The following is a 14,106-nucleotide window of genomic DNA, read 5'->3' on the forward strand; positions in this document are numbered from 1 at the left end:
AGCTGTAACCAGGTGTTCCTTTGTGGCTCAGTGAGAGTATAATTCGATTTTCCATCTTGTCATGCCTTCTGTAACATAAAGCATTTGCTTACAATCACGTTTCCTTTTTTTCTTAATTTTTTTGTTTTTGGAACTGTGGCTTTTGCAATTTTGTGCAGCCATTTCCATGACTGCTCATGGATTCACCATGAATCCGTTCATGGCAGATTGCCTGCAAAGAAGGAGGTGCACCTGTGCTTTGATAGAATGTTGAATTTTACAAATGTGCTCCTCAACCGGACAAAATCCATTATGAAATGAGAAAAATGGTGACCTTATGCCAGGCGATTTGGCCTTTTATGAAAAATAAAGGAGTGGGCCGCCTTTTATCATGACTGGAGTGAATGTTGTTTGTTTTTCTGGGGAATTTCTATTAAATTCATGAGAGAGAGAGCTCAGCATCATAATAACTCGATGCCGTCAGCTTCTTCTTTATTCCTTCTATCCATGGCGTCTGTCCTGCTCTATTTCTCTTTTCTCCCCTCCACAGTGCACCTCAGTGTACCTAAATTCATGCAACCTTCAATGAGCCAGTGTTGCCAAACCATCACAGTAAATGCATTACAGAGACACTGTGCGACTTGCATTCAAATCCAATAATATTGTTGGAAAATGACTCAAGCCTGCATTTTCCACCTCGCTGTTGTCTATGAGATATTAGATCGAATGTGTCTTTTTATTCTCACCAAACACCGCAGGACGTTTCATCACAGCGGGGAGCCTCAGGCCCTCCTCCTTCGTCTACATTGCCTCACACACCGTCTCTCACTTTGATGCTCTTTTTAATTGTCTCTCCTCTGCTTCTACCTTGTCAGTCAGGGTGAGTGTGTGTGGTTTGAGTCAGTGCCAGGGCTAAGTGTTTAATTAGTAATAACACAACTTGTTTTGCCTTGGCAGTTGAGCTGTGCAGGATTTTTCGGCCTTTGAGCGCACCTCAAGGCTCAACGAAGCACCACTGAGATAAAGCAGGGAGAAGATGGTGGAGGAAATAAGTATTGCACATCTTCCCCATCTCTGTTTGCTGTGGAGCAACAAAAGGCCATCTGTATGAGCACTTTTAAGCGGGAGTAAAGAAAGACGAGGGAAGAAACAGGACTACTTGAGATTGTCCATCTTTTCTGTGTCCATGTCTTGTATTTTCCGCTTAAATGATTTTTGTCCGGCTTCCTTTGAGCTTCGTACGTACTTTACAGCGTGCCAAATGACTTTCTAACTTTTTTCTTTATTCTTAACGTATCCTTATCCTTCTCCATTCTCCCTATTTCACTTTTTCTCCCTCTCATTTCATAGTCTCGCTCCCTATCTCAAATTATCAAGTGGCAGTACTGGGGCTTTTAGCAGAATGTATTCACTTAGCAAGGATACCTTCGCCTTCCATAACAGGAATTTGCAATTATGATTGCTCAGCGCCGCGAAAGAACAACTCCCACATTATAGTTCAACATTCAGCTATGCTTTAAAGTCAGACTGCGCAGCTCTGCTTCAGCAGTTCCTCGTTGCTCAGCCCACTGCACATCTTTTGAAATCTAATTATCTCTTATTTAATTAGAGGAAGAAAGTACAGTTATCTAATTTTGCAACCATAATGCTGTAATTAATATAAGACATCTGTTACTTCCTACACCATGTGAGTAGCAATAAGGAGTCACACACAGTCACCTGCTAATATCTTAACAGAAAAGAGACGTATTTTTAAGGTTTTAAGCCTTGAAATGTGAGCGCTAAACAGATGAAAGGATATGTAAAAACATTTTGGAGAAGCTGAGTTGTAACACCTGAGAACAACCTACTACAATTTAGAATGTGTCCACATTTTTGACCAGACTCACCACACGCACCAGGACAACAAAATGAATGCATGTTTTGAGAACACACTATATGAGGAGATTTGCCATCACCAATTCATAATTCACCTGTATAATTTATCATTAAAGGAGTTGTAATTGAAGTTGTCACTGGTGGGCTTTTAAATTCTCCAGAAATCCTGCACCAGGTTCACCCAGTATGCTTTGGGTACGGAGGCAACTAACTCTGACTGCCAGTGTAGGGCTTGGACACCTTAGGAATGATCAGTGACATGGTGCTACAGTCCAGTCTGTGACTAGTTGTTATATTCTGTAGAAACCGCAATGTGTTTCAGCCAGCCTTTCAAACGCCTAGTGGATTTCTGTGTGTTTTCCTGTGTATGTCTGCAGAGCAAACCAATGTGCATCTGATGTTTGCATTCAAAATTGTAATGGTCCAGCACACAGACATAGAAATTCTGAATTGATCTTAATGCAATTCAACTTCCTTGTTAGAAAAACAAGTCAAATGAGCATAAACATGTCAGCTGGGTAGCATACAGAAAGTTGTAAGATTGTAAGATTTTTTCAGCCGACATCACAGCTACAATTTATTTGTTCTAAAACAATCTGAGAATATTCTGCAAAGTTCTTGTAATGGTTTTAGTAGTAAATTCCCTTTTATTTCCCATAGTGTTCTTGTTAAAGCTGGGCTAACTAAAGACATTCCAAAAATGTTTGGTGATAAAAATTGATGGATCAAACTCTTAACATTCTTGAAATGTTTTCAGAATATTGCACTAAGAATTTCCTTCTTTTGGCATCATTTAACTTCGTGGGAATGTTTTCTAAATCAACAATCTGTAATGTCTTACCTCCACAATATCTCCAAAACATCCTCACAATATTGGTGGCATAATGTGTCAACATATCACATTAGATCAACATTTTATTTTTCTTAAAACAGTTCTGTCATTTGACATCTTGAACACATCTTGAGAACAGTTTGTGAATGTTGGTTTCAGAACATTCTTCTTTTGTTGTCATGCAACATAATCTGTGATGCTGAGAACGTCCATAAAGCATCCTCTGAATGTTGCAGCTAAAACACTGTGTCTGATTTACTCTATACCTTGTAGGAGCATTATTTAAAAAGATAAGTATCCTTAAGACTTTCATTGAACATTAGACTGAACCTTTCAAACATTATTTGAAATTGTAAGTAACGTTAGCCAATGTTGTGGGAACGTTTCCTGCCAGCTGGGACATTATACTGGCATGCATGACACAATTACTGAAAATCTCATATAATAGACAGCAGATGCAGCTCATCAGTGTGCATATATGTGTATATTTACACACTGGATTGTGTCCAAATGTGTAGTAGGAAGCAAGACGTACAACAGGCTGCAGCTGTAGAATGATGGCAGGAGTCCATGAGTGGATGCTTATAAGAACTGTGGTGCATGACCAGAATCTCTGTAACAGCAGATCGTACAGTATGAAAAACAGACGCTTATGTAAGTAGTTGTGGGAAAACGTGAATGAGAGCTGTTCTTGTCAGGCTGCCCTTTAGCAAATCATTTGACCAGCAAGGTCCCCCCCAGAGTTAACCCTTAAACATGATGGTAACCTTGTCCTGTCGTGTGTCCTTGTCCACAGAGGGTGGCCAGATTAATAACAACGTGGGACCAGGGTCAAACATGGGCCATCAGCACCCTTATCCTGCCCTCAGCCAGCTGGCTCATGTCTACGAACAGCAGCAGCAGCAGCAGCAGCAGCAACAGCAGCAGCAGAACAAGGATCTCAACAAGTATGCCTCTCTGAAGGCTGTAGGTGAGTGTCGAGAGTTCTGATTATTATTTAAAATTTCTAATGAAGGAGAATGGAGAGCATTTTTAAAATCTGAAAATCTTGTCATACTGGAAGCTGTGACTGTTTGGAGGTGCTACATCCTCACACTGACTCTTGGTACCCTGTTCTTGTTAGTGAAGTCACCATGATGGGTCCTGGCATCTTGGCAATGAATCCTGACAAAATCAGACCTGGGGCTTTTCTTCCAGTGTAGTTTACTGCATGCCTTTTTACCCAAACACAAAGGGCACCAGATGCTTCTTTTGCTGGAGTTCTCAAGGAAAGACAAGGCTAAACTTCAGTATGGCAGATATGACAGGTTTTATCGATTACACAACAAAACTGGACGCGCTGTAAGACAGAAACTGCTTATCAAGCTTTCTGACTTTGCAATTCATGCCGCCAACTCAAATGAGTCAGTTGCCAGTGCAGCTGAGGTGAATTCACCTCACTGTGTCCATATGTTATTTGGCAGTGGCATCAATATTTCATCACTTGAATTCACTTGAGACTGACATGCCAATTTTTCACTGTGTGCCAGTCAACTAGTTTGTGCTAGACAGGTACCCTACCCTTATTTGATTCAGGATGTAGCCCACACACGGAAGATATGATCTACAAATACATCTAGATATCTGTTTGAACAGCTACGAGACGTTATGTGTCTGCGGTTGTGCCCTTTATTAGAAAAATGATCGTGAAGACGCTGTCTTTGAAATCCTTTTTCTGCATGTCCACCAACAGAAACAAAAATTGATTCTGATGACAAATGCAGGCATGAACCTCCTCTAATCCTAACACTAACACTCCATACACTATGCAGTGTGAAATTTGAAATGCTACTCCATACACCACACTGCATGTGAAGGGCCCTGACTCATCCCCAGACAAGATACGGTAATATATTACTGTGCTTGTTTAAGCGGAGCGCTGTTTTTGCGCCCCAGAATCAAGAAGTACTTGTGCGATTATGGTAGCATTTTATATAACTGCCAGCAAAATCAAAAACAGAGAAACAGATGAATGAGTAATAAATAACAACAGATAAGTGGACACATCAGTTTTTGAGCCTACCCTAAAAGGACATTATTGAAAATGATGATTAACGCTGTCATCCTGAGTCCTTTATCAGTTGATTGTGTATTTTTATAATTCCCAAAAATATAGACATCAGACAAAGTCTAGATATTTTCGGCACAGCTGCAGCTGCGTTTGATTGCAGAAAATTGTTCGGTTATCTAAAACGTGAACAGAAGACATCTTGGTGTCAGTCCCCAGCGATCAAAGAACAATAGGAGTCTTTCTCAACTCAACATTCTGCACCGATATTTGACGAGGAGAAAAGAAATCCATCACAAGAGAGGCAGACATGCCAATTTCTCCACTGACAGGAGCTTCAATAGATCACAGAGCAATGCAACCACATTACATGCTGCAATTTGAGTATGTGACGCAGTCCGAGTGTTTTTCAACTGCAAAACCTTATTCTGATGTTAGACTATGGCTTCCTCTCATCTCATCGCACATAAACCCAACAGATGGATGCAACACATGCTCCGGGGATTGTGGACAGCATTTTGGGAAAAGGATGAAATGCGGGGAAAACAGATGAGGCAGGTTGATGGATGATAGGTACAAGAAAATTCAATCAAAGTTACTGGAATTTTAGCTATGACAGACTGAGAATGTACCTCACACATTATCAGCATTCAGAGATCTTCCTTTGACACAGTTTACTGCTTAAAATAACAACAACATTCAAACCAGTGACAGGTGAAGTGAAAAGCATCGATTATCTGGTTGCAATGGCACCTGTCAAGGGATGGGATATATTAGGCAGCAAGTGATCAGTCAGTTCTTGAAGCTGATGTGTTGGAAGTAGGAAAAAATGGGCAGCATGAGGATTTGAGTGACTTTGACAAGGACCCGACTGTAATGGCCAGAGCAGAGTCAGAGCAGCTCAAAAACAGCAGGTTTTATGGGGTGTTCCAGGTATACAGTGGCTAGAAGCTACCAAAAATGGTCCAAGAGAGTAAAACCATTGAATCAATGACAGATGACAGAGTGATGGGCGCACAAGTGGCTTTAATGTTGTGGCTGATTGGTGTGTACTGTCTACAAACATAAAATCATAAGAAAAAACAATCTAAAGTTACATTTCTTAGATTGATTATTTTACGAAAATTTAAAAATCCTGACGTTTGCATGTAGCACATTTTATCAGTTGCCAGCAGGTGTCACCACCACCTGTTGGCAATAGATAAAAATGTTGACATACTAGAGATATTTCACTACTGGCTACAGCAAATCAGTCTGCCCACAGTTTGTTGTAAAGACATTCAGCAGTATAGCTTTGTTGAAAACATTGTTTTTATCTGTTGGAGCAGAAAGAGTTGTTCTCCACTGCTGCAGAGATAACACCAAATTGGAGCAACACTGCTTTTCTTTTTCTCCTTCCATACGCCAGAATATTCAGACTGACGTCTGTTTCACAAAAGACAATTACAAACTGACGTAGGTCAATAAATTATACTTCTCTCAGATACTGAAACAACTTTTTAAATTAGAAAGCTGCCCCCTTCCAATTGCCGGTTATACAGTTAGAGCCCAAAACTACTCTTTCTATTTATTAATCTATCAACCAGATGCATGAAGCATTTGCTTGTATATCTCTTTAAGACCTGGTTCGATGTGAGTGCACTTTATGTCATTGTTGATGGTAATTTACTAAAATACACCAGTGGGGGGGCCAAATGTAATATGTGAATTGTATTTTGTCTTTTTTTTTTTTTTTGTCATGCTCATGTTTTGCTCATACCTCGCAATGTGCCCATGTTGTGTTTTGTATATGCTGGAGACACATAATAGTACAAGTAAAGCGCAGTCAATGTCATGGCTGAACGTTTTCATCTTGAAACTGCAGGATTTCAAAAACCCACATTTGGACTTCTGGAGTTTCATACATAGCAAACCTAAGAAACCAATCCATTCAACTTGCAGGGTGGGACTACCTGTATCATATGTCTTCAGAAAGGAACTGGTGTGCTTCAGTAAGGGACGAAGTGGTGGGTGAACATCCCCATAAATCCACACATCGGAAAGGAGCAGTGCTTGTAGAATTACGCCATGTTAAGGCAGGAGGAGATTATTTTCCTGGAAATACTTTTAATCTGCAATTTTGAAACTCAGAGCAGCGTTTTTAGTGATTCAATCAGTGGCCTGAGGGGTAATTTAAAGACGCGCTTCAGAAAATGGCTGACAACCTGAGCGAGGGGGTCAACTTCAGAGCAGAATACAACAGTTACTCGGATGAAAATAGCAATGACAATCACGAAGATTGTCACTGAACGATCGATGAAGATTCAGCACCAGGCCTGAATGTACCCACTGACCAGTCTGACCTTCTATCCAACACTCATGCATGTTTGAGGAAGAGATGCAGTCACATCACATCTCTGGGTCCAAAGGGAGAAATACATAAATGTCACGTCCAGATCTTAAAGGGATATACACACATATGTTGCATCCAGACTTAATGGGATAATTCAAGAATCAAATTGTTTTGAGTTGTTAATGAAATCTGTCATGACACCTAGAATCTGAATCCTAAATCTAAATAAATCTTATTAACAGTAGAAACATTTCTGAGTGGAGGGAGACTTCAGAGTTTGAAATGTATTTACCATGGTTCTATTGTTTTGCATCAAAAGTTTTGCATCCAACTAGAACTTCAGCAAAAGTGTACCAGACTTAATGTGTGTCTGACTATGATTGATTGTTATTCTGAGGCAGTATTAAGTCTGTGCAAGCTGAGCTTTATAATGTACTGTCATGGTCTGAAAGCAGTGACTGCCTTTTGGCCATTAAATCAATCTAAGAAGCTGCTCTGAAGATGGCTGGAAGTATTGAAAAGTGTCCATGATTTCAACCTAATCGGAGAAAATGTGCAAAAACTACCCGTGTGGTTCATGTACAATGAGGCCAATTTGTATATTTTAGCTTTTACATGTTTTTTTTTTCCAAAGATTAAAACTAGTCGAGACAGCAGTGTAGAAACGGCACTGAAACCTTTCAGGATATCTGCCGATATTCTTCTCTTTAGCACCTTTTCGAACCAACTTCTTCATCTCTGCTTCTTTGTATCTAAAATGGTCCTTGTCTTCCTTTCACCGCCTCCCTAGACCATCTTCCTGCCTTCTTTTTGCTCTGCTAACCTTTAATGTCTCGACTCGTTTTTCTCTCCCTCTCTGCTTCTCACTTTCCCTCTCCCCTTCATTTCCTCTCACCTCTTCTCCCGTTCCATCCCTCCCACCTTTCCCCATTTCCTATCTTCTCTTTTTCCGTCTTTCATACCACCACCTTTATCATCCACCTCCTGCCCTCTCCTCCTCTACATTTTCCTCTCAGCTTTTCTTCTTTGCTTTTGTCTCCCTCTCCCCTATCTCCTCTTCACCTCCAGACCAACACACCCTCCTCTTCCACCTCAATCCATCATGCTCCATATCGCTCTTTAAAGAATCATTGGGCTGCTAATCTCGATCTTCCCTTATAGTGGCTCATATCTGATTCCATTTCTGTAATTGAAGGGAGGCCTCCCACCCTCGGGCTCACGCTTGACTGACAGATTTCCATTCCACAAGTGGTATTCGAAGAGGTACCTATGAAATGATTGGAAACCTGTCCACAGATACACAGCACCAGAGCCGGGGATTCCAGGAGGCAAAGTGCCATTACTGTGAAGCCGGTGATGGAAACGTCACACACTAGCTGTGGAAAATGCTTGTGAGGAGCAACAAAAAGTGAGAAGCTACTGCAGAGACAGAGGGAAAGAGGGAATAGATGACAGCAAACAAATCCAAAATGCCTTTTCATCTTCTTCGCTGCAAATTCTGGTGCTTCTGCTGCCTGTTGACCCCTCGAGAAACCAATCTCAAACCAACACCCACCAACTTCTTCCCCACTTTTCTTTAATTGCCTCTGCCACTTTCCCAATGGTCCCACATCCAGCTGATAAGTCACACTTCTGTCAATCAATAGCCATCTCCACTGTCCCCCTGTGCATCTATATAAGGTCACTCTATCGAATTTTAACAGGAACTGAGGCAAAAACAGACTAATAAAGGTCTCTGGATACAGGCCTGTACCTCAGCCCAGAGGAAGTCCCCATCTTCTACAAGTACAAATGACCAATTATGGGCCATGTCTAATGTACAAATGCTCTGCTAAATCTAACAACTGCCATAAACCCTGAGGAGATGGTCCTTGTTCCGACATGCCTGCTAATAAGCCCCATAGACAATGGTGTTAAAATGCACAAATTTACATGAGAAACAAACAAGTTTAACATGTGGGAGAAAAAGCAATTGTGGTTTCTATAGCAAATTTCTTTGTTTATGACAACTGTACAGGGGCTGAATTTTCATATAAGTCACCTGTTAATGCATAAAGTTATATATAATTAAGGGCATGGCCACCTTGAGTGATGGTTGTATGCCACAACTGGAAAGACATTTACATGGTCTGCCTTAGCTCTACTCATGCTCGACTTCTTCACCTATTTTTGGATGAACCAGGACTTTTTCCTCACACACTGACCTTCAAAACTGCTGTTCAGGTAACCTATGGGTGATGGTTCAGATGCTTCACCCATCCTTTCATACAGTCAATGGCTCTGACCCCAACCTCCTAATATGAGCTGGGTTATGAGAAAATAATTCCACTGTACTGTAATGTATAAGTAATGATCAAGGCTTCTTCTGAGCAAATTGCACCAGTGTCTCTAAGGGTCAATTCATGCCTTCCATATCCATATGTACCAAATGCAGACTTTGAAAGTGGACACATCCACATGGTTCTTTTCATACTACATAATAGTTTTCTGCCAGTCTACGCAGACAGTCGCATTGCTCCTCATATTGTCATAGTTTTGACAGGAAATAGCAGCTACTTACAGACTGGGCTGCAGCATTGTGTTAATGTGATTATATCTGAGGGGTGTCAAGGACAGTGGGCAGACATAGCACAGGATTTCTGGAGAATTTAGAACTGCCACTGTGTTGTTTGCTTATGTACTACAAGTACAGCAGAGATTGTAGCTGATCTACTACAGAATAGCACTGAATTAGGCTACATCACACATCATGTGCCAACATTAAATATCATTATATTTGACCAGTTTTCTCCCAAAAAACACAACCAAGCAGCTGTAAAGATTTCAAAGGAGAGAAAAAAATCACGGACAGAATTTACTTAGCAATAAGACAGTCAAACTCTCCACTGAAACTCAGACTAATGGATGTTTCTGGTTGAGGCGGCAGAACTATGATAAAGAAATCCACCCACTTAGAGTAAATACTAAAATTATCAGGAATACATTAGGTGCTTGAATTTTGAAATGAAAAAAACAAAAACACTTTAAAATGTGAAACATTTTAAAGACTTCTAGAATTAATAAACCCTCCACCACCTTGGCAGTAGACAACCCAATTGCCTAATAAAGAGCAGATTGACATTCCGGTCTAATCCTAATAAGGTTTTTATGTTACGGGCACCGAGGGACTTGAGAGGAGCAGTGCTCAGTTTTTTCCTGAAGCATAACGTGTTAGTCTCTGTGGGGTGCAGGTTTTCTCAGGCAGAGGCAGAGGCAGAGGCTCACACTGCGTAACAGCAGTGTTTTCCGTTTCCACTCACGTACGCTGCTGGATGTGTGCACCGTCAAGCTGACTACCGCCGGATTGATTCACCTGTCGCCTCAGCAGGTCTGACCCCCAGGGGCGGACTAGCAGTGACTCGGTGGGTGAGACACAGCTCCCCCACAACCAGCGTTCCCATCTTCACCCTCACAGGGCTGCTTACTCATTTCTCTCCACCATTCACAGAGCGATAAACTAGATTTAGAGTTACAGCGGCAAAGCAAACTCGCTGAGTGTGTTAACTTTATCTTCAAGGACGTAGAGGCAACAAGGGGCTAAAGAGTAATGACTTGACTGAGAACGCGAATCCGACGGAGAAAAAAAAGGTCACATTTCGCAGTGATAAGAGAGACTGTAGCTTGGTGACACTGAGTGACAGAGAGAGAGGAATAAATGTGAGGCATTAAAGCTGACTGCTCCAAGGCTGAAGGAACACAGATATACACACAGGTATACAAAGATGGGGAACACACTTGTACCAACACAGAGCACAGTCAGTCTGTGAGCAAGTCGATGCATGTTTGCATCTGTTGGATGTAACACTGTATACGTCTTACTTTGCTGAAGCATATGGATGTATTCCCTCACACTCTTTCCCCGTTCTACAGAATTTGTCACAATAGCTTCATGTTATATGACCATCTATGACTGTAAATGCATTGTATACACTTGTTGCACTTCATGGTGGCATGTAAATGAGTCACATAGACTGTATATAAAAGACGAATGCTGCCACTGTTTGCCACGTGTTACTGTTTTGAAGCTTTGACTTAGATTTGGCCATCACCATAATGGCCGAGGGATGGATCTGTCTGTATGGTAAAGATCTGTCAATCACAAGCTGGCCACACCCTATAGCATACCCTTCTTTACTGTCTGTTATACTCTAAACGGCGCCATAATTTACAAAATTTGCGTCATGTTGTATTGAAGGAAACCTGAAACTAGCAGCTGAGACCATAAAGTCATTAGAAAAATGTTTGCTAAGGTAACAAAGCAAATAAGAAGTAATTTAGTTTATGCATATCCTTAAATTTGCTGTCCATTAGACAGAATGCACACTGGCTTCACTTTTCACAGTATCAAAATGTACTTTTCAGAGTACATTTTGATTGGGTATACCTGTGCAGAGCAACTTAGGTTGAGCATACCTCTCTTAGATTAGCACAATTACACAGCAATTACACAACTTCCTGTCACATTTTCCTACTAAATAAAGTCATCCATGAGCCATTAACCCCACATCACTATACATACCTGGAATCATACACCATAGAAGCATTGTTGCATATATACAGCCGCAACTCCAAATCCACATCTTTCTATTAAAACAGCATGGCCCTTAATGGAAGATGTCCCAAAGGTTTTCTTCTGATCTTTGCCTTGCTATATGAGAGGGCAAGTCACTGTATTTGTGTATCTAGTACTGGGGTCATGATCTACTGGTATTGACAAGAACAATGATATTTTTAAAAAACAAAATACTGATATGCCAATACATATATGATGCTACTGTTGATAACCCAGTGCCAGCAACTGTCAGACTGACATTTAGTAGGTGGTGGTGTTGCACCTTGACACTGCTTACCACCCACAATGAAAAATGAAATGAAAAACAGGATTCAGTAGCTTGCTAAATAGCTACTACCACAGTCTGTTGCTACTACAGCCCTGCAAAATCATGTTGGAGGAGATGACAGATGAGAGCAACGCACTGCCAGCAACTGAATTATTTGTTTTTCAAAATTCTCTATAGATATTGCTTTAATACTGCATCATGAATTCTTTTGGCCATGATAAACATGTAGTAACAATCTGAAATCATTACAGCCCTCATGTCTGGTGTCTCAGTGTTTGGACCTGTAGGCCGCTGCATAAACAAGGGCATCATGCCATGATGGCAGAATATCCACCTCAGTGCATGCTGTAGTGCGTTTTTCTTTACTTTGTGCAAATTTTCTTGTCTGAAAATATCTAATGTAGAAAACCAGATCAATAACACTGTATGAAAAGGCATTCTTGCTAAAGAACTGTACTATTCATAAAGGTGGAGTATGTAACTTCAAACCAATAAATGTCCTCATGGTCTGCTAGCTGTCTATCCTGTGTTTATGCTGAAAAAAAACATCTGGTGTTTGTCCACAGCCCTGGCTATGTAAATGGGAAGCAAACAGAGTGGCTTGGACCACACTACACAATCCTTTTCCAGTGTTCTCTGTGCACATTCATGCTCATGCACGTTTATGCTTGTGCACAAGACAAAGGGAAAGTGGGCAGTGAGAGCAGACGGGGTGGTTCACCTGGCACATAATAACTATCTACATATGCTAACTAGCCTATAGAGCATTTAATGAGGTCTCCTTGAAATCTTCTGTTTACCCTGTCATACAGTCAGGTCCATAAATATTTGGACATTGACATAATTTTCAGCATTTCTGATCTGCACACCACCACAATGGATTTGAAAAGAATCAATCAAGATGTGCTTTAAGTGCAGACTGTCAGCTTTCATTTGAGGCTATTTATATCCAAATCAGGTGAATAGTGTAGGAATTCCAATACCTTTTATAAGTGCCCTCCACCTTTTTAAGGGACCAGAAGTAATTGGAGAAACTACGATAATCATAAGTCAAACTGTCACTTTATAATTGATTCCAAATCCTTTGCAGTCTATGACAGCCTGAAGCCTGGAACCCATAGACATCACCAGATGCTGGGTGATGCTCTGCCAGGCCTCTACTGCTGATGTCTTCAGTTCCTGTTTTTTTCTTGGAGCTTTGTCCCTTCAGTTTTGTCTTCAGCACGTGCAATGCATGCTCAGTTGGATTCAGGTCAGGTGATTGACTTGGCCATTGCAGAACATTCCACTTCTTTGCCTTAAACAGCTCTTTGGTTGCTTTCTCAGTATGCTTCGAGTCATTGTCCATCTGCTCCACGAAGCACCATCCAGTGAGTTCTGAAGCATTTGGCTAAATATGAACAGATAATATTGGCCAAAGCGCTTCAGAATTAATCCTGCTGCTTTTGTCAGCATTCACATCATCAATAAATATAAGAGAATGAGTTCCACTGGCAGCCATACATGCCCACGATATTATAATACTACCACCATGCTTCACTGATGACGTAGCATTCACTGATGAGGTAGCATGCTTTGGATCTTGGTGTAGTTCCCCTCTGCAGACTCTTTTCTTCCCATTATTCTGGCACAAATTGATCTTTGTCTCATCTGTCCATAAGATGTCGTTCCAGAACTGCTCAGGCTCTTTTGGATGTTTTTTGGCAAACTATATTCTAGTCTTCCTGTTTTTGAGGCTCACCAATGGTTTACACTTTGTGGTGAACCCTCTGTATTCACTCTGGTGAAGTGTTCTCTTAATTGTTGACTTTGACAAGGATACACCTACTTCCTGGAGAGTGTTCTTGAGCTGAATGTGAAGAGGCTTTTCTTGACCAGGGAAAGGACTCTTCTGTCATCCACCGCACTTGTTTTCTGCAATCTTCCAGGTCTTTTGGCGTTGCTGAGCTCGCCTGTGCATTCTTTCTTTTTAAGAATGTACCAAACAGTTGATTTGTCAACACCTATTGTTGATTTTTTTTTTTTTTAAATTTCATGCTAATGACTGCTTGATTCACTGATAGTGACAGTTTTTTGGACTTCAAACTGAGAGTTGACCTCACCAGATTTCAAATACCAGATTTGAAATTAACTCTAGATCCTTTACCTGCTCATTGTA

The 14,106-nt window shown here is 40.9% G+C and overlaps 1 protein-coding gene and 1 long non-coding RNA gene across 2 annotated transcripts in view; one reads left to right on the forward strand and one right to left on the reverse strand.

Moving 5' to 3' along the window:
* Positions 1-14,106, forward strand: part of shisa9a (shisa family member 9a) — a 73,450-nt gene that overhangs the window by 48,603 nt on the left and 10,741 nt on the right. Inside the window, exon 3 of the mRNA XM_023267869.3 lies at positions 3,486-3,659. Within this exon, the coding sequence (XP_023123637.2) occupies positions 3,486-3,659 (174 nt within the window). The remainder of the gene's footprint in view (positions 1-3,485; positions 3,660-14,106) is intronic.
* The window catches only part of LOC118470130 (uncharacterized), a 121,268-nt gene that overhangs the window by 37,620 nt on the left and 69,542 nt on the right, over positions 1-14,106 (reverse strand). The window lies entirely within an intron of this gene.

The sequence above is a fragment of the Amphiprion ocellaris genome, chromosome 18 (assembly GCF_022539595.1).
Source record: "Amphiprion ocellaris isolate individual 3 ecotype Okinawa chromosome 18, ASM2253959v1, whole genome shotgun sequence".
In the NCBI taxonomy this organism is placed as follows: Eukaryota; Metazoa; Chordata; class Actinopteri; family Pomacentridae; genus Amphiprion; species Amphiprion ocellaris.